Below are 21,115 nucleotides of genomic sequence, written 5' to 3'. Positions count from 1 at the left end.
TGATGAGGTTGTGCTCTTTGAAGAGCACGCTCAACACCACAGTGCACCACTCTCCTCCAACTCTGAGACTGATCTCAGAGAGGATTAAAAATAAAAGCTCTCGAATCTACTCTCAGAAAACCAGAATTGTTTTCATCCTGAAGGAGTGTACCATCAAGACATTTAAGGAGGTACTTACAAGACTGCATTCTTATACCAGATATCCTCTGACAAAGAACTGTGCAGTCTACGGAGGTTTTTATAGTTACAGCTGCCATCTGATTATAGTGAAACAGCAAACAAACTGAAGAGTGTAAGTCTGAGATCCTCTGGTGGGTGTGAAGTGGGATCAAAGTGCTTTGGGCAGCCTGTGCCATGTCTGGGTTTGCTTAATCAAGTAAAAGTACACAGTGAGACTGAATCTCTTTGTATGTGATTTACTTAAGTCATAATTCATTTGGAATTGGAGATGAGGAGCAGGAGGGGAGTTAGGCTACAGTATTTTGAATTGTGAGGAGGAAATGATTTGAACTGGCTGCTGATACTTACTGTATTTATTGCATGGCTGTGGTCTGTACTGCCCCATAATGTCCTTTAGCATCTTGGTTTTTAGCTGTTTTGCAGAGATCAGTCAACAGTGTAGGCTGCAATGTAAGGTGGATTTTTTTGTTGATAAAAATTGGTCTTCTGTTCTGAAGGTGGTTTGAATAGAAATATAAATGAATTCTACTTCTTTCCCCAGTAGGTTTGATTAAAAATAGGTTATTTATTCAGAGCAGGATATGTTTGTTAGCTCAGATCTGATGGAGTTGAAACTCTGGCCAAGCATGTGATTCGTGAAATGATGATTTTACTCCTGAGGTTGGCCATGCATGTATGCAGGGGCCGTTACATAACATGCAAATTAAAACCTACAATATCTATGCAACATGGGTGTTACGCATTAAAGCTTTAAGTTGCCCCTGGAAGTGGCATCAGAGGTTAGGTGGAAACTGTTAACCTACGCGTTACGGATCAGATAACGAAAAAAATCTGTTAACACATCTTCGCGCACATTTACACAGTTCACTAACTGATGAGGGGCGAAGGCAGCTCTACCAAGTGCAAGTATTTGGTGCTTTCATGGTCGTGTGCTGTTTATTTTACCCTGCGAGCCCAATACAGCTCCTGAATATTCATGATTGTGCCTCTGAACGTCAGGACGCAGCGGCGGGCTCTGCCTCCCTGACAGAGAGCGGAGAGGCTGGGAGGAGAGACAGCATGCCAGAGCCCGGACACATCTCCCCCACCGACACCGAGCATCGGCATCGTTTGACAGCATCTGAGGGCAAATCTGCTCTCAACTCGTCCTGCTCTGCACCGCCGAGAAGGGAAACAACAATGGACTGACTGGAACACAAACACAGAGCGAGAGAGACGGAGAGAGAGAAAGAGAGAGAGAGAGAGAGAGAGAGAGAGAGAGAGAGAAACGCCGCCTTGCTTTTGAAGCATGCACATATTTTCTGGACATAAGCTCCTCGGGTTCATATTTGCAGAGCGGGACGGATCGAGTGACCACAACGCCTTTGAGAAAAGAGATGCCACAGCAAAGCAGTGATAGCAGGAGGATGCTTCGGTACGAGTGGTTATTGCAGTGCATCTTCTGTAAGATGGACGAGACATATTGGGGCTGAGGAACTGGCGACTTATCACGTTGCGGAGGAGAGATGTTTTGCAACTGCCGTAGGTTGTTGGAGAGGATGAATGCCTTCCCTGGCGTCGTTTCTCGTGTGTAATATGTAGCTCAAAAGGACGACTGAGCGCGTGCAGCAGTTTCTCGGCTAGTGAAGCCCAAATAAAAGCATCGGTTACCAGCTGGAGCAGAGCACCGTGGCCGCCAGCAACCTTTCCCACCTTGAACTTCCATGTGACGGGGTGTGATGCCCCGCTACGAAGTGAGCGCAGCCGCCTGAGCTGTCCGTGGTGCTGAACGGATCAGTCGGGTCCTCGGGTCTCCTCCACGAGTTGACCTTCTCCTCACCGAGCAGAGAGTCACCCTCCTGCAACACACACGCACAGTTAAGGTGACAAAGCAGGCCACCACACATGGACAGCTCCTGGGCTTGACTGAGTCAGCCAGACGATATTTTCTTTCATGGCTGTGGCACGCAAAATCAAAACTTTGCTGACCGTCAACATTTTAGTGTTTGTGGGGATTATCCTGTTCTCGGTGTACTGCAGGATCCAGGACCGATCCGAGGAGCTCATCCAGCTAGGGCGTATTTCTGACCAGAGGCTGCGAGCCAGGAATGGCAAAGTTTCCAACTTGGTGGACAGGCAGTCTATTCTCCAGAGGCTGGAGAGGCTGGAGGATGTGGTCTACAATCAACTAAACGGTACGACACGACTTGAAACTGTTTATTACAATGTAAACACTGGAAAATGTTTAAATGAAGTTATCGTCACCTTAGAAAACAAAATGACCACTGCAAAGAAACACTTATTGGAAAAAGGCCATATTGGCATGCAAAATCTAAAAGGTGCATAAGACTCACTCAGGTGAGTTTTTGCTGAAGCATGACTCATGCATATTTTTTCTGTCAACCTGTAGCCTATATTTCTTTGGAAAAATCAGCCTCATTTTACACACCAAATAATGTCAGACATGTTGGTGAGAGGTCTGCTGCCTCTGAAGCACTAACCCTGCTTGTTAAGAAGCTAATGAAGCAGAGTGATGTATTACAGTGCAATACTTGCTATATGTGCCTCTACCATTTGTGTTGATAGACTTTACTGGGCTGTTACTTTAACAGCCTATCAGACTGTGACACCCTTAACCCATAATTGACTTGTTGTAAACTTCACATAAACTTATGCTTTAAGTATTGATGTCTATTAGTTCTGTATAGAATCCCTCTCAGAGGAAGTCTCTATCTCAGCAGCAGCAGCTCCTCCTGTCATTTCACTGAAGGCACCACTGGTGAAACATATCAGATTTAACAAGCTGTCTGAATTTTGAAGGAGAGTCTAATGTAATGGTTCCATAACGGAATGACAGACTTGTATTTCATTACATGGCCATTAGTCTGTGGGGCAGATTTTTGGTCTCCTCAGCAGAGCAGCAATCTTTAAATCAAGTTACATTCAGTATGACTCTGTCTTACTCATGGCCACATTCTCCTGTGGGAAATCCATGCAATCACAACTGCTGTTAAAGATTCAGTCTGGTGTATATCTATTCACACAGAACTGGCTACAGTACATAAAATATTCCATGTTTATAATTTACCATTGGGAATATAAAGGCATTAATTCCACTTCAGTGATGTAAACAAACATATCATGGCCTCAGAATTCATTTTAAAATCACATTGAGCACCACACTCCCATGCATTAGAATTATATGGTGGTGAGTCAGTGGGCTTAAAGCCATTGTTTGAATGATGATTAGGGATGCAACGTGCAATTATTTTATTCGATCAATCTGCCTGTTATTTTCTCAGTGTATTGTGAAAGATCACATTTTCCAGAGCCCTTCACCTCTTGTTTTGTCTGACCAACAGTCCTAAACCAAAAAATATATTATTTACTATTATATATGAGAAGGAAAATCAGAATTGAAATTCGAAATTCAAATTCTCACATTTTAGCATTTTTTTAAAGAAAAATGACAGGGGCAATTGCTCAATTATAGAAATAGTCATGTTTCTGTGGATCAACTAACTGATTCATTTTTCAGCTTTAAGGACAATACCCAATAATCAAGAATTACTGCTGTCTACTATTTTTGGCTAAATGTCTGTCTATTAATGTAGCTTGAAATGTTTAGTAACATTATCTTTCTTGTAAGTGACACATAGAAAAAATATCTTAAGTAATACATGATAGTAATCCATTGCTGACAGAAGAAAGGAAGCAGGTTTTCACTGACTCCTGCACAGGTCATTGTTGCAATCAAAGACACACATTTCGTGTATTAGGTATAGTTTTTTTGGCTGCACGGAGCTCACAAGATACTGAGGCTAAGTGGCATCACAGGCACCATTTTGTCATATGATTGTGGCTCATTCAGTGATATAGACTTCAAGGCAGTGTCAGCAGTGATGTATGAGAATACCACAGAAATGCTTTACTACACAGCACAAACAGATCCTAATGGAATAATACTCCTCCCCCACTGGCATTTCAAATCCAAATACCCAATCTTTCACATCTATCTACAAAAGATGAAACATCTTGTTCTAAAGCCAAATAGTGAGGAATTTACTATTCTATTTACTAGCTTACTGTTCTCTCCTGGGAAATTGTGACTTTACCATCTGTGCAAATTGCCAGCCACCGTGGCTCAGGATGAATGGGGACGGTGAGGGATAGGGGCTGTGCAGGAGGAGGTCATTTCAGCTTGTGTTGTTGTATTTTATGCTGGTCACCAGTAGAGGTCACAGGTATTTTAATACTCCTTTTACGCTGGTTTACCCTCCTGAAAGCTGCTGAAATTCAAGAATTCAAGAACACAGAAAGCAAAAATAGAAAAGATATTCCACAGCTGAAGATACAGTATCTTCTTACTGTAATGTCAGAAAAACTCAGAAAATGTGGCTTGGCAGTCCATTTGAGTATATTTTCCCAGGAGTCAGTAGTTAAGGACGTTTCACAGCTTCATGGCCCCAAAACAGTGCGGCTGGGGATTTTTTTCTGCATGATCTTGTTATTATGCTGGAGCCTCAGCAGCTATTTGAGGGTCACTCTGTCACTTTGAGTTATGCTTGGCATCTGGCATCCAGCCAGCAAGCACTGCCTCTCAAAAAGTACAATGCATCCTTTCACTCACTTAGCTTCATATGGAGACAATGTAAGTCAGTCAACCAGTACAGTATTAAGTTTCAGGTTTATTTCGCTTGTATTATATAGCAAACAGGTTTGCACCAAAGTGTTTCACAAGGGCACACATACTGCACATGTATACATATGAGCATAAATAGATATACTATGTGCGCATAACAGATACGGAAATAAAACAAAAGAAAAAAAAACAAGAAACAAGTTTAAACACAGTTCATAAAATAGAAACCAGCTAGACACAGTTAGACACAGTTAAAAGCCAAAGAATAAAAGTTTTTACTATTTATTTCTGCTGCCTTGTATTTGTTAAAGTTGAATTCATATTTAACTCTTTCCTCAGTATTGGTTGGAGGGAATGCACCTCTCAGTAAGGCGAGATATATGCAGTCAAAGTCAGAGCTTATTGTGTCAATTGTTGTTTGTTAGCGAACATCATATCAGCTTCATAAATAATTCTTAACACTATCTACTCTATGCAGCGCTATTGAATGAAAGTAGCTGGGACACAATTTGCAGGTCTTTCACAAGTGGAGAGAGTAACAGTCGATTATGGGCTGAAGAGAGGAACAAGCTCCGGCTCCACAAACTAAGTGCAAAGCTGGCACAGTTTCTTGCCTTCCAGTTAACATAGTGCTTCAAGGGAACAGAGGCCTACATGAAATACACAAAGCTGTTTAGGAATATATAAAGATGAATATGCTTCATTCAGTGTCAGACTATGACAGAGAATTTGAATTTACAGTTCACTAACAATAACTTCAGGCGCAAATCTCTTTCTGTGCAATTTAAGTTTGAAACATAAAAAGGAATCAATTGCAGTTACGTAATTTCTCTTTGACAGAGGCAATGAGTACCCAGGAGTGCACACAGGCTGGAAACGTTCGCTAGCTGTCACAATCCCCTCCATGATTTGTCTTGAGCTCTTTAATGGCATACTTAATCATATCCTCGTATCCCAGGTCACTGCCCCCTTTTCTAAATCGTGCACAGACCACAAATTGTATTCTATGGCCACTGGGAATAACTATGGTGAGAGGAGGACTCAGTGCGCCAATAACTATTACCATGTCCGCCAGCCATATGAAGTAATTGCCCATTCCTTCTGTTGTTTATTGCCTACCAATTGCATGCCATGGGAGCTAAAGCAAGGTCCAATTAGATTTGAAGGACATAAACAAGTCCAAGAATTCATCTTTTATGGTTGTCTGATGGAATGGTCACTGGACTCCCAACAAGAAAACAACGGTCAAGCTTTATCTCATTCTGCACAGAAATGGGCAAGATGAGGGTTATCAGCAGCACTGCTGTGCTGTGGATGCCACCATCTTTGGGTAATCAGATGAGGGGTTTTAAGCTTGTTAACAAGCTTATGAAGCAGCGTTTTGACCTTTTAGTACTGCATTAGAACCAGCAAATACCTCCTTACTTGCTGAAGCCTTGTGATTCTGAGTGGCCTGAATGAAAACTATACACAAATAAGATTAGCTGCCATTATTTAGGAAAATACAGAAATGCATATTTTTTACATTAGAGTTTGACTGATAAGAACTTTGTTGGTCAAAAGTGTTACATTAATTTCTAATTAAGTTGTAGATATCCAACATTATATACTGATATTTAATTAGTGCGAAAACATGTTTTAAGAATTACACTCTGTTTGCTAAACCCTAACGCCCTCTGTTACGGTTTCTTCATCTTTCAGGTCTCTTAACACATGGCACCGTAATAACAGTGGCATATTTACCACACAGGATTCTTAGTCATTATTAAAACAAGGAGTCCTTGATTTCAGACAAGATCAGGTGTATTATTTCTGGCTGACAACCCTAGATTTAACCAGTGGAAATGACAACTGTCACTATTAGATTTTATCAGCTGTAGTGAAAATGCCATCTTAGTTGTGGATGAGGAGAAATGGCATCATTCTTGTGTTGCAGTGTACTGTGATATTTTTTTACTGATAGAACACTTTTTTGTTGCTTAGCTTGCTTACCTTACATTTCAAATCATGTTTTCATTTTACAAGAATAAATGGTTTCAGGCTTAGAATGGACCAGTGTGGCTGGCTAATGTAATGCTATATGGGGTAACAGGTTTGGCTAGTTAGACTGTTTAATCCATTTGTCACACTTTTCCACTTGTGTTTTTTGTTTTGGAAAAGCCTGAAAAAAGATTCAGCATGTGGACATATCCAAAGCCTGACAGACCTGCCGTGCCTAGGTACAGTTGCTAAGCTATGATTCACACTGTTTTGGGGAGGGGTTCAGCAAATCTAGCAAACTGAGCAAATGGTTGATATAAATAAATAGTTAAGAATAGGCTGGTACTAAAAATATTTTAGAAATAAAAAACTGTCAACTTGATAATTTTCATTCTTTTGGTTGAACTTATACTGGATTTGACTCAGAAGAAACTACCTGACTTTCTTTTCACTGTCTGTCTTTCTTCGACTACTCTGTCACTCGAAGCAGAAATGCTTTAAAAATAAGCTTCTTAAAAACAGATATTGCTATTAGTAAGTGAATGTGCTACTATTCAGTTTATCCCTCTGACCATTGCTGGATGTGTCATTGTTTGAGACCGGCTGTTATCCCACAGCTCACGGTCATACTGAGGCTCTTGTCATCAGCCATGCATGTCACTCCCGGTCTTCTCCCAGCGCGTAGGTGCTGATGGGATGGCAGCCTCACAGGCCCAGCTGCAGCACCAGATATGCTTCTTATCTGTAATGCCCAATTATGGCAAAGAAACCAATGCTGTTTATATGCTAAGCCTGCTCAGGCAAAGACTTGATGAGAAATGTCACACTCTCTCTCTTCCACACTGACACACACTTGATGCTTTGACTGTATCTTAATGATACACATCGCACTGGTGCCTATGTGTTGTTGTGCAGTGTGTAATGGTGGCAGCTGCAGGGACACCACACCACAGCGTGGTGAAGCCTGATGAAATGAAATATATTCTAATAATGATATGTAGATTAGGCTCTGGTCAGCAAAACAGTTTCAGAAACAGATAAAAATCAATTCTGCTCAGCCTTTAGGAATGATGATAATGAATTCAGTGGCTCACCTGACAATAAACAGTCAGCCACAGACATGCAGTGATTACATTACCATCGCTTAATGATGACATCCGACAAAGGACGGGATATAGGCCAGGTTGCCAGTCTCGACAATTAATGATGTAAATGGATTTTCATTGTCTCTCCACATTTTCTTTCTTTTTTTTTTATCCATATTATTTTGAGAATTTGGACAAAATCAAACAAACTGTTTACAACCAGTGCTAAGAATGTAAACAGATTCAATTATATTATTCAGATATTAATGGATAATTAAAAGTGCAAACGGTCAAGACAGCATCTCTGAATATTGATATAAATTATGTAGTAGTGGTACTTCAGTCCAGCAGTTTGTCTTGGCCTCCTCCCATTCCATGTACAACCCTCATTTTTTATGTTAAGCAATACAGCAATGAGCAATGAATAAGGCAATGAATGAATTATGACACATTATTTGTCAGTAGAATACCACTGTTTTATTTGCTTAATTAAGGTACAGGTTTTAATCTGATGTTATTTTGTGTAGCCTGTGAACAGCTCATACACATAGAAAAGGAAGGCAGTAGATAATTCCCAACAACAACAACAACAACAACAACAACAACAACAACAGCAACAACAATAATAATAATAGCTTTGCTTTGCTTTGAACCCCTAGTAATTAAAAATATTTCACTGAAAATGAAGATGTTTTCTATTCACTGTTAACCGTATAGACAAAACACAGGCTAGTGTGATTTTGGTGAGGCAGTTTAGTAAGGCAGTTTTTAGTCAAAGAGAATGGTTTAGTATGGGAAGTCATACTGAGACAATTAACTGGGTCTTTGATGAGTTGATTTTAAAGTTGTGTGTATTAAACCCATGCTTTTATTTGAAAAGTAAATTAATAAAGCTTGATAACTGGTTAAAGGTCGATGTCCTGCCTCTGCCCTTGATGCTCTATATTTGGTGTTCTTGCATTGTCAAGCAAACTCTCAAAATTTTTCAAAAGGACAACATTCCATTGTTTAGAGATAATTTACGGGTCTAGTGCTACCAATTTCCAAATCAGACTTGTTATCCTCCTGACATGCCTGCTGCTGCTATGAGTGGCACTGCTAGAATTAATGCAGCTCTTCTCCCAGCTCTCCATATTTCATAGATTTGTTTTGGCCTTTGAAGGCTTTAAACCTCTCTAGAATGAGGTATTTTTCTCTTCTTGAAGAGAGCTCTGAAGCACTCACCCTCCCCTCACCATCAATATTTAGAGCTCTGCTGCATCACTCTGGACGCACATAAATCCACTCTTATTCTTAAATCTTTCATTTAAAATGGGGTCATCTTTGAATTTGAGACTCTATCTTATAAAGGCCAAATCAGACATGTTCTGAAGGTTACTGTGTAATTTAGAGCTGTTATGGGTTTAAAGTGTCAGGTCAGGGGGATTTGGACAAATGGATTGTGAGGAATGAGCACAGAGACAGATGTATACTCGGACACAATGAGATTCAGATTGGCATCTGACGTTGCAAGGATCCATGTAGCTGAGGCTTTGGATAGGATTGAAGCCTGAGTGGAGGAAGCAGATGTTGGGCTGTAATTGCTTTGTAGTGAGATATTGAAAGTACTGTTTGAACTTGCATGGAAATACTGAATGGAAGAGCACTGATGAAATGACAGTTTTAACATTGTGGAGACAAAAACTACAGCTATGATGATAGTTTTAGTTTATTAATCAACATTGATTGTGTCTTTGCATCTATCTCGGTCACAGTACTACACTGAGCAGCGCAGGCCTTTAGTCATTGTCATCTTTTTTTGACCAGAACATAACAGCCCTCTTGCTGGATGCTTTTATACAAAGTGCCTCACAGGATCATGTCTACATACATTTTTAACTCATGCAGTCAGCATGGGAATAGAGCTCTTAATCCTTATAGTGTTTGTGCAGTGCTCTGCCCACAGATTGCACATGGTCCAATTCGCCCTTTCAAAAATATATTAAAAGCTTCTATTTTTATTTGTAAGCAATCCTTTTTTTGGATAAAAAATGTTCCAGTGTGTAAGCACCATTTGGGTCTTGCCATTGATAAATTTATGCATATTCATTTTTTTTTCTGCTTTCTTCCAAACAAATTTCACAAGAAGTGGAGACAAAATGGAGAAAACAAGAAAGATAAATCAGAACAGACAGAGCAATTTAGCAACCTCAAATTACCCACCAGGCATTACCAAAACAGGTTTTTATAAACAGCTACATAAAAACAGAACCTTGCTAGAGATCCCTAAGACTTTACAGTGACAGGCTAAAAACAGCATTTATTTGCTGCAGCACTGTTTTAATGTCAGAAAAAGAAACTCTCCATCAAGAAATTGCTTTTCTGGAATCTTTAAACGTATTTTGACGGACAGCAGTGGATCAGTTTTTCAGGCCTTATTCCGGGAGTATCCATAGTTGTTCATCCCATAATGGAATTTCCGTCAATCCGACAGAGGAGGTGGAAGGCAGCGGGAAGTGAAATAACACAGTGACCAGAAAACAAAGCTGGCAGGCATTGTCCTGCTTCCAAGACTCATGCAGGGAATGAGAGGCCCTCCAGACTTGAGTCTCCGGCTCTGGAGGGTATCTGTGTTATTGTGTAACACAGGCCTCTATGCCAGATGGCTAGTCCATGACGTGAACCCCACCCATACTTGTCAAAATGCCACCGCACTGGCTGGTGTGGGGCATACTAAATCCCTCTCACGGGAGACTCCAGTTTGCAACCATTCAGCTCCAATTACAAATCTTCAGTAGCACCCGAGGATTTGAGGCCATCCAAATATGGTGATTACTCTGCAGTTCCTGGAGGGGTGAAGCTGAGAGCTGAGCTCTTCATTGGTATGCGCTGTTTACTTACTGTCTGTGTGTCCATCTGTTGATATGGTGAACAGACGCAGCTCGATTTTTCTGTGGAGGCCACACTGGAAGCTTGGCGCGAATAACAATTATCTGACATTATCCTGCAGTTTCATGGAATTTTTAATAGTTGAACAATAGTCAAGGCTGGCAGAGGCAGATATGAATAAAGCTGACAACATGTTCTATTTGAAACAAACTCTTTAAACTTTAGAGACTGTACAGAAGTTATTTGGATGGGGTGGTCAGAAAAGCAGTAGGTTATGTATTTTTTCTGTTTGCTGTCTCTGTGTTGTTGCTTAATTTTCTAGTAGCTAGTGGGACCAATATTTACTAATATACTAATATCTGTCTAGTCTCCTCATGCACAGTTAACCTATAATAAAATGCATTTTCAGCATAATTGTACCTGTTCTACTTATTGGGGAGGGAAAAATATTATGGTGCTGATGGCCCTCAGCGGAGAGGACCAACAGCACCATAATATCAGCAATATTGCCACCTGTGCCCTGTTTATTTCTTCATTAAGAGCAGTTATAAACTTACTATTCATTTAAAAGCTCTTGGTTCAAAAATAAAGAGCAGCTGGAATGCTCAGCAAACGAGATACACCATTTATGTTTAACATAATTTTGGCAATTGCTAATTCCACTCATAATGTGTGATTTGGTCTATTTAAAAATTGTTGTTCAATTAACATATAAAGCTTGAAATCGTAGTTAATGATGTGGAGTATGTGTAGATTTTGTTTCTTAAGGAGGGGTGTACCCAAATATTGATATATATTTTGTTTAAGTCAAGCAGACAGAAACAAACACACACCACCCTTCCCCAGTAATTTGTGTACAGTGCCGCAGAGGTCTGAATCAGTGAACAGGCCTCTTTATTCCTGGCTTTTTCATTTTTTCTCATTTTTCGCCTTCCCTTTTTGAAAGTGTTTCTGTCACAGCACCAAAGTGACGGTCTGCTAAATCACAGTTATGAGTCATTTTAATGAGAGCAGAGGGATATTTTAAGTCCGACACATTAAATCCTGTGCTGAATTTAGTTATGTTGGACCAAAGAAGCCTAACATGATGGGACTGACCAAGGACCAGTTCTCATTCACCACTGTGCACAGATGCACAGGCATTTTGGCTGCTGTTCATGGAGTCTTTGTGGGATAAAATGACCTGCATGGAACAAGCAGTGTTTGAGTAACCTCTTCATGGTCACAATGGTGCCACACACTGCTTCTATAAAGCATCTATTATTAGACATACAGAGCCATTAGGGGCTCAGTGTAACATCTGGTGGCTCCTTGTTGGACTAAAGGTCCCTGTAAACACCAATGAGTATCAAATCCACTAAACCAAATTAACTTAAACTAAATAGCAGTGGGTTTTTTTGTTTGTTTTTAAGTTAAAATGGCATTTCAGACCAAAATAATGTGCGTTCATAATTCTGTTTCTGATAATGTAGTCAGGTCAGAAAAAAAAAGTACCCCTACATGCATATGTAGGTCTAAAAAGGTCTGTTTTTTCCACAGTATTTCTCCCATGAAAATATTTTAAAAAAAGGTGATATTCCAGCTGATTCTCCTTTTTCAAATTATTGTCTCACCTCTTTTACATTTTGTGAAAATAAAATGTTGAATTATTGCCCCAGTTTCCAATAAGTGAATTCAGTATTTCCTGTGGAAATTAATAGTGATCAGGTACATACAGTATTTACTATGAACCACATCTCAACCGTCCAAAGCATCACAGATCCTTACCTTATTTGATACAGCAAGATAATTTTATAATACATGTAAAACTTAATTATCAAGAATTTAACTCAAATTTGAAATCACAGAATTGACCTGTGCTACATAACATTAAATACAATTATGCCAAAGAGTAGCTGCTATTATAATAGTACCTGCAGGAAAACAGTGCAGTGTGGGTCTTTTCAACACTGTAAATGACAACTTGATAGCACCACATGAAAGCCAAACTCTGTGGCTGTAAGAAAATGGCAGGGTTAGGAAATGTACTTCACTCATCAAGATCACACTGGCAGCAGTCGCTATGACAATACCATGCTTTGTAAGTGCTGCTGTTGACTGACAACTGCATTTGAACATTAAAATTTTCAACTGGTGAGACAAAACACTTTTACAAAATTTACAATAAACCATCTAAAAAGCTAATGCTGCTAGCAATAGTAAGAAAAAAAAAGGATACTGCAGGCGACAGAGACCAGGAGAGGAGAGATGGGGTGTCACAGAGTGTGTACAGAGCGCAGGCAGGGAGGACCCAAATGCAGACATACTAGCAGGCAGGTGCAGTAAAGTAGCTTGTAATGGCAAAACTGATCAGGAATACAAAGGTTTACAAACGGATGGTTGGACAAGCAGGTAGGCAGGTAGACGGGTAGGTAGGAAAGAAGACAGGCAGGCAGGCAGGCAGGCAGGCAGGCAGGCGGGTGGGTGGGTGGGTACAGGTTACTACACCCAGGTAGCAGGCACATTGGAGACAAAAGCAGACAGTCTGACAAGGAGCTAGAGGCAATGGCAGGTTTAAATTTTAGCTGGGGTGATGAGGGAACTAGGAACAGGTGTGCGAGTGGGAAGGGAAGCTCAGGTGATTGAAAATGGAAAACAGGTGAGCAGGTGGATATGGAGACAGGAATAAAGTCCAGGGACATGTGGTGGGTGGATGGACAGTGGCAGGGGACAGAAGGCAAAATAAACAGGGTAGAGACAGAAGTAATAAGAGTAGGGATGGTAGGTCCAGGGAAGTGAACAAGAAAGCCAGGGACAAATCATGATAAGGGATGTAACTTGAATATGTGAATTCTAAAAGCCAGTATTGCACAATCCCTGTGTAAAGGGGGCAATTAACTAGCTAAAGTTAGTCTGCTAGGTAGTCTGATAATCATAATCATAATCCCTCTCACAGGGGATTTTCAAGAGTTTTATTTTCAGACCTTATTACCCACTAACTGTTTCAGGCCTGCTATTCTGGATGTGACTTACAGCTGTGTGTCTCTATTGTTGGAACTTGCACCACTGTCTCCCTGCTTCTAATCTGCTCTGCTCGTCTGTGTGACGTCTGTGTCCATGTGGGTGTTTTGCAGGTTTTTCATTGACAGACAGTGTAATGATGCCCTATGGATGTGCCCTGCTGGGTCTCTCAGCTGCCATACACCAGCCTCCTCACAAAGCTACAGAATGTCAATCAGCTGCCCCTCTGTATGGCCTCTCTTCTCACCTGTCTCTCCTTGTTCCCTGTGCGAGTGTGTCTGCCTCTACACGTGGCCATGTACATCTGTATGATTGTTTCTCTGTTCTGTCATTTTCTTGACAGGTTTGGCGAAGCCCATGGGGCTGGTGGAGGGACCCGGAGGCCTTGGCCAAGGGGGAGCTGCTGCTACTCTGGGAGAGGACAGCCACGATGCTGAGGGAAAGTATGAGGAATACGGCTACAATGCTCAGCTCAGTGACCGCATCTCCCTGGACAGGAGCATCCCAGACTACAGGCCTAAAAAGTATGTCCACCTCCTGTTTCGGCTTTTTTCTTGTCATGTACTTTCTACTTCCAGTTACAGCTCTACACCTGTTTTTCCCCCTGGCAGGGTTGTATAATGTTTGAGAGACTTGTAACTGGAAGGTTTGCCAGTTTAATCCCTGCAGCAGTTGATGGGCTCTATTTTTGTGAAGGCACACAATGTACCGCGGGACATTTTGCCAGGAAACTGGCATTTTCATCAAGTGTTTTTTTTTTTTCCTCTCTTTTTTTTTCCTCTAGTTTTTCTTGGTATTTTGGTGAACCTCCAGAACATTTTCTGTGCCAGAACTAGAAGCATAGTTGCAGTACAAGGTGTGTCAGAAATGATAACATGTGCAGTTAAATTGCAAATTGCAGTGTTGAGGATTCCTGGCTTCCTGTAAGCTCGGTCAAGTAACAAGTGCACAGTCATGCTTTTAAATGCTTTTGCTCAGCAATGAAGTCTGCACAGATTATTTTCCACAGCTAAACAAACTCAGCATCTTGTTTAATTAGTAATTAACAGAAATATTTATTTGTAAATGCAGCAGTGGTGTGAACAATTGTGATCCAACAAGAACTGTCAGTAAGACTTATTCCACAGACATCAGGGGCAGGTTGGTGGATTTCTTAGGGCTGATGCACCATAGTAACCAAATGTGCCTCCTAATTTAACTTTAATTTAAGATGCTGTATATTTTCCTAATGCCTTCTGTGCTGGTGGGAAGATGATGGGATGTATGGAATGTCACATGGATCAAAAACTGCCTGACATTGGTTTCCATATCAAACACAGACATGCAAATGTCACCCTTGTAAATTTAATGGCTGCCAGCGGGAGACATTCCTGCACACCTGGTGCTTTATGACACAAATTTTGCACTGGCCACCCTCAAACCTGAAAAGACACGAGTCAGAGAGCAGTGTCCTTTCACACTGCAAATACCTGTCCTAAAAACACCATTTAAATAAGTACATTATTGTCATGTTGTTAACATCAGCATTTTCTGGCTGGCTGATGACTGTGGGGAAATTGATTATGACTCCTCTGGTGTTCCGTAGAGCAGCATTCCTGAGGAAATATGCATATATGTCACCTATGCAAATTTGTCAAATTTCCCTCCACTTCTCAGGTATTGCCATGCATCTGTGCTTCCTCATTAGGGAGACTCCCGAGGGACCACTATGACCTGCAGGTAGTGGGTCACCACTGCTGGCAAGCTAATCTGCTAGCATGTATGTGTTTTGACTACAATCACACTGAGCTGCTCTCTTTATTATCTGATTTCAAGAAAGAATCTGAGGAAAAATTGTGACCGTAAAGTAATTTATATTGAAGGGATCCTTGAATGTGGTTTTCAAAATGAACATTAATGTTATTTTGGATGTGTAACCTTGATTTCATGGGGGACAGTGTTCTCCAGTCTCCGGGCTGTGAATAATAAGCAGTCTACTGTTTCTATTTAGATTTCCTTAATCGACACCAACATGGCAAAACAGCATACACCCACCTTCACTCTGTCAGGTTCACAGCAGACTCCACTCTACTGTTGCACATGTTACTTTCCAACTGCACCAACTTACACTCATGACTGTCCCCTGTAAAACAATGGCAGGAAGGAATTAAAATTACTCTTAGACAAGGGAACATGAATAAGCGACTTAAATGTTACACCAGTACAAATAAAAATAATAGTTAGTGTAAGTGAGTGCTATAAATGATAATGAAATAATTATGGTATATAATAATAATGCTTAATTATTCAAAAGTCCAAAATAATATTGTGTAATGTTTTGTGGTGAAATGTATAACTTACCACAGTATAGTCACACATGGCTGTGCTGTGGGTTTCTCCACTGACAACACTCTTAAAGGAAAAGTAGACAAGCTACCAAGGCTGCCAAAAAGTAGCATACTGACGCCTTGAGCTGTCTCCATCTGTCACATGACTCTTGCCTCGCAAGTTGTGATGGTCCCTTAAGAATCTCCCTCTTCACAAATTCTTCCTCACTTCCTGCTTGATACTTTTTATCTCCCTCATCTGCCTTATTGCCTAACTCCACTTAATCCCTCCTCCTCTCTTCTGTCAACGCTGTTCTGTCAGTTTGGCCACAGGGCATCTAGGGGCCTCTGCCATGGGGAGTCACACCAAAAGAAATTACTTTAGACGTGCCTAATCCTAACATGAAAGGACATGGACAAGATGATGGTGATAGTTGAAGAACTGTGTTATAATGTTGCCATAAAAGGAACCTTGAATTACTTCTTACCCAGTGGACACCGAGAGAGAAGCCTTAATGGCCCTTTTACAATAAATGTTATATTTAGAAAGTGAAGTACAGCTGTGATGCAGTGAATGCTGCAGGAGATGGATCTGGGAGTGGTGTAATCAGAGCTGCCAGTGGCATTTATATCACACGGTGTCAAAGAACAACAGCGACAGACAGAGACACTAAGAGGAAATCTGACGGCCAAGAGAGGTTTCTGAGGGCTTTAGCAGGGATAACAATCCATTCCATTCATTCTGCTTTGTTCCAAGCTCTTTTTCACACCCAGAAAAAATTAAAAGAGTGGAACTGAGAGGAGGAGGGCAACTAAAAAGAAGCTTACTAATTAATAAAGTCATCTGAGAGTGCCTCTGGAATGGAGGGTTTTAGGAAATTCCTTTTATTTTAATTGACTAATTCAACAAAAAATGGGACACAAGACAAAAGGGAAGTGAGTGTTGGGGTTTTGCTGAAATGGTTATTTCTGGTTATAAATGGCACTGATTATGTTATGTGTGTGTGTATGGATTCAGTGTCACAAACACTATGTGTTACACAGTGAGATTAATCGTTCTTCTTGATATGTGTCTCAGTGTCTGGGCATGAATCCATAGTGCGTCAGTTTCTGATTAACAAAATATTTTTTGTGCCTATATAATCAACCACATATTATTCGGGTACAAACAAAACATGTCGTGTCAAACAAGGTAAAGCTTGAATCCCTGACAGATATCCAATAGTCACACCGTATGATAAAGCCTTTGCATTTGTTGTGAAGCTCAGTGGAAATCAATACAGAGCAAAGTGCACACGTGTTTTCTTTGCTTCTTTCTGTTCACACCACTGGAGCAGCACTTTTAAGAAGAGGAGAAACATCAAAGCACTGCTCTTAGCAAGTGAAAGAATTGTTCAAAGAAAGAAAGTGGATATGTTTACAGCTAGTACAATGTGTAACTGACTTGTGTTTTCACAGCTTTCTTGTTTGGTTCATTTTACACAAACTCTGCTGTATTTGCCCAGTGGGCTCATGTGAAAGCTGTCAGTCAGTGTTGACTAATCAACCAGACCAAGACCACCTGAAAAGATAGATCTGCTTCTAAGTGAACTCTGGTGCAGTTTGGTAATATTTTTGAGAATGAAACTCAATGAACTCACTGAAACAGGTACTCCTAAATGGAGTGGAACAGGCAGCTTTAAATGTCAATATCAGGAGTGTTGACTAAGCTACTGACAAAATCTCATGACCATGCTCCTCGTCATGAACAGGTGCATTCATCAGGTTGAAACAAGCAATTTATAACGCTTGTCCGGAGAGTTTGGTGAAAAAAATTTAGAATCTAAAAATGTTTTTGCATAAGGTCCAGTGTCCACCTTCTGTAGTCATCTGCAGTTCCCAGCCTCAAATGGTATGAAATATGGTTACATATTTCTGATTTCTAATTTTGACTCTGTAATTATGCCCTGCAGGTAAAAGGGGACTGCAGCACTGCCCAAGTGAGGTTAAATTCAGGAGCCAGACATCTCCTGTCCAACAGGCTTTTAATTGAACAGAAGTCATTGAGGAGAGGGGACTTTGATGACTACAGGGAAGCAAAGTCCATTCATTGCCATGACTAAGCTATCCGCACATTCTCAAGTTTCTCTCTTTTTAAACCTGCCTGTCTGCAGCGAAACCATTTCATGATAATTACAGCCACAATTGTCTCCCACACAAAAACCTGTAATCCCCATTCACCGCCCGCTAGTCTGTATTTCTCTCTTCTGCCCTTCACTTCTGCAAGTGACATCCTTAACTGAGATACCAAGGGACTTAAGTAGGCTCTACATTATGGTGACTCTGAGCCTGCCATTCATTGTCCTTGGGAGGCTTAGGTATGATAACAGTTCATTGGGCTGTGGAGAGAAAAACAATAAAGGCAGACAGGCTGGTAAGATTACTGATGCCCACAAACCAAACAAAAAGATTTTAAATGTAAGTCGTGTCTCTCATAAATAGAAAAATGCAATTCAAGGCATCAAAACTGCTTTTCACCCTCCAGTCCCCCTCCTGCAAGAGGATTCTTATTCAATTACTCCTAATCTCACCTCGATCTCTATTGTCACTTTGCCAAAGATTTGATTTATATTTTGTCAAAATAGTTGTTAAACCCAAAACTATATTGAATGCTCTGCTTCCCCGAGGACCCTTCGTCTTGTGTTTGCCTGCCTGTGGGAGGGTGATAACCAGAGAGTGAGGCTGAAGAAACAGGCTTACCTCATCTCCTAAGCGTCTGATACTGCAGAATGGGATCGTAAGGTCTCCGCGGTGCAGGAGCTCCTGCTGCAAATTGTTGCTCCTTCCAGTGCTAGAGTTTATCTCTTGGATGTGGGGGTGGGGGGGTGGTTGCAGAAATGACAAGGCAAACGATTATCTTTCTGAGAGGAGTGCTTGCGGATTGGAAAGTTGCTTTGGTGTTGCCTGCACTGTGCAGGTTACGGGAGGTTAATGTGAAATTTCACAGCGAATAAGAGCAGCCAGTGGGGAAAGAGTCAGAGGGAGCGACGAGGGCTGCTGACTGGTGGAGAAGGAGGAGAAAGGGGGAGGTGTGGTAGAAATACATCTTAATCTGGCGCTCTGTTTCTGTCAAAGCTTGTTCCGGGTCAAATTATGAGCACTGGCCAGTGAGCTCAGTCCCATTACAAACAGATGAGTCGATCGCTCATCCTGTTACTGCTTTACAAGGCTTCCCCGCCACTGCAGACAGGTACAAATTTAAGGTTGAGCAATGCCCTAAATTGGATCCAGTAACTAGGGCAATGGAACTACAATATCACTTTACGATCTCGTCACTGAAATCCAGCCTCACACCACATCTCAACTAGAAGCGATGAGGCTGCCTAGCCCCCTCTAACATCTTCAAGATATTACTCAGGTAATATTCATTAAACACAACCTCTCCACTGGTCGTATAACTGAACGAGGAATGAAATATACATTACTTTGTTTTGTAGAGTTGCCACGTCGTGGCTGTGCCTCTGCAAAAGAGCGCGGCGGTGCAAAAAATCCCCCCTCAAACTCAATGCCAGATTTGTCATTGTATTTATAGACCTGGCAAGGCTGATTGAGAGAGGCAATAGAGAAAGCTGTGAGAGGGAACAAAGGAGTTGCTGAGGGAGAGCATAAACGCACCAGGAGGGACTGAAATGATACAGAGGGGTTATCAATCAAAACACTTGTGCATTTACTCTTAAGAATATAGTGTAAGAGCCTGGCTTAAAGTATAGATAAAGACGCACGCAGCGTGCTCCATCATAAACACTCTCTGTGGTTTAGTTTTCCTTTTGTTACCTCTGCTGTCAAATGCATGTGGGCTGCGGTAATGGAAGTGATTGATAACAGTGCATGAAATTAAGCTTTCCCAGTCCAGAACAGCAAGCACTAGCCTTCGTGGCCAGTGAGACTATAGGCAGCCAAATGTCATTCTTATGCATGAATAGTTGCCAATATATAGATGTTGTGGCATGTAAGAAATTAATCAAGTTGAGTGCTCCTCAGCATGTTACCTGTATTACATACCAACCACCAACCAGAGTCATGTCATTACTTGAGGCTGAAGTCTGTGTTTATTGCTGCAGTGTCCTGAGAGCAGAGATTCAGGAACATGTTTAGCTTTATTGTAGAACTGAAAAAGAAAAGATAAACAAAACATATTTGGGCTTTTTGAATATCAATGTGATTTGAAGAAGTGTAATTTTCAATTTGCAATGGATGTAATTTTAGTTCTAACTTCACATCTTAACAATGTTAACAATATTAATAATGAACCATTTTTCATGTGTGAAATGGGTTACTGTGGTGTTAGACCCACAGAGAATCAGCACCTTTGCTTTGCTTTATTTAGCTTTTTCCTCACCAGTCAGATCTTTCAGCTCATTGTTTTGGTCTTCTGGCCTCCAACTCTACTGTTCATTTTGTAGTCTTTGGTTGTAGCGGGCAGCTGTTTTCAGTGGAAAAGCTGTAAAGACCCACTGTACACTACCTGTGCAGCACCGGTTACTGACAAGCTGATGAACATAGTGGAGCATTTCACAGCTAAAGGAAGAAGAATGAAAACTGGATTTACACTCATTAGGTGGACAGAAACACACATAGAGCACACATCCTCTGACAGTTTAAAATAGAGAGCAACAGTATACATGGGTAGAATAAATTTAAATTCTGAGAAAATTAAGCAAAAGCAGCAGGCTCAAATTGCAAGGGATTAATTCACAGTGACAATTGATGTAGTTGTGGTGCATGAGATGAATGTGTAAAGTAAATAATGTAACGATAAAGCCCAAAGAGGAAAGTAGAAATAGTCATTTTAGAAAACCCTTGTATTCACATTGTTCTTGTGATATGCAAAGCATTTATTACATAATTTTACAAGTAAATAAGATGCCATCTGTTGTGTCGTCCTACATAATTGCTAGTCCCTCTCTTGCCAATTCTCATTGTTGAAAGGTGAGAACCTGCTAACACATGCCCACAACACACACACACACACACACACACACACACACACACACACTCACAAACCAGTGGCTGTGGAGCATGAGGAGGGTTCCAAT

At 40.9% G+C, this 21,115-nt stretch overlaps 1 protein-coding gene across 1 annotated transcript in view; it reads left to right on the top strand.

Moving 5' to 3' along the window:
- Positions 1 to 1,198: 1,198 nt before the first annotated feature.
- The window catches only part of galnt9 (polypeptide N-acetylgalactosaminyltransferase 9), an 80,478-nt gene continuing 60,561 nt past the window's right edge, over positions 1,199 to 21,115 (top strand). The window contains exons 1-2 of the mRNA XM_018669472.2: positions 1,199 to 2,354; positions 14,078 to 14,258. Of these exons, the coding sequence (XP_018524988.1) occupies positions 2,114 to 2,354; positions 14,078 to 14,258 (422 nt within the window). The 5' untranslated portion in view covers positions 1,199 to 2,113. The remainder of the gene's footprint in view (positions 2,355 to 14,077; positions 14,259 to 21,115) is intronic.

The sequence above is a fragment of the Lates calcarifer genome, linkage group LG13 (assembly GCF_001640805.2).
Source record: "Lates calcarifer isolate ASB-BC8 linkage group LG13, TLL_Latcal_v3, whole genome shotgun sequence".
Classification (NCBI taxonomy): domain Eukaryota; kingdom Metazoa; phylum Chordata; class Actinopteri; family Centropomidae; genus Lates; species Lates calcarifer.
This window is presented reverse-complemented; position numbering and strand designations above follow the sequence as displayed.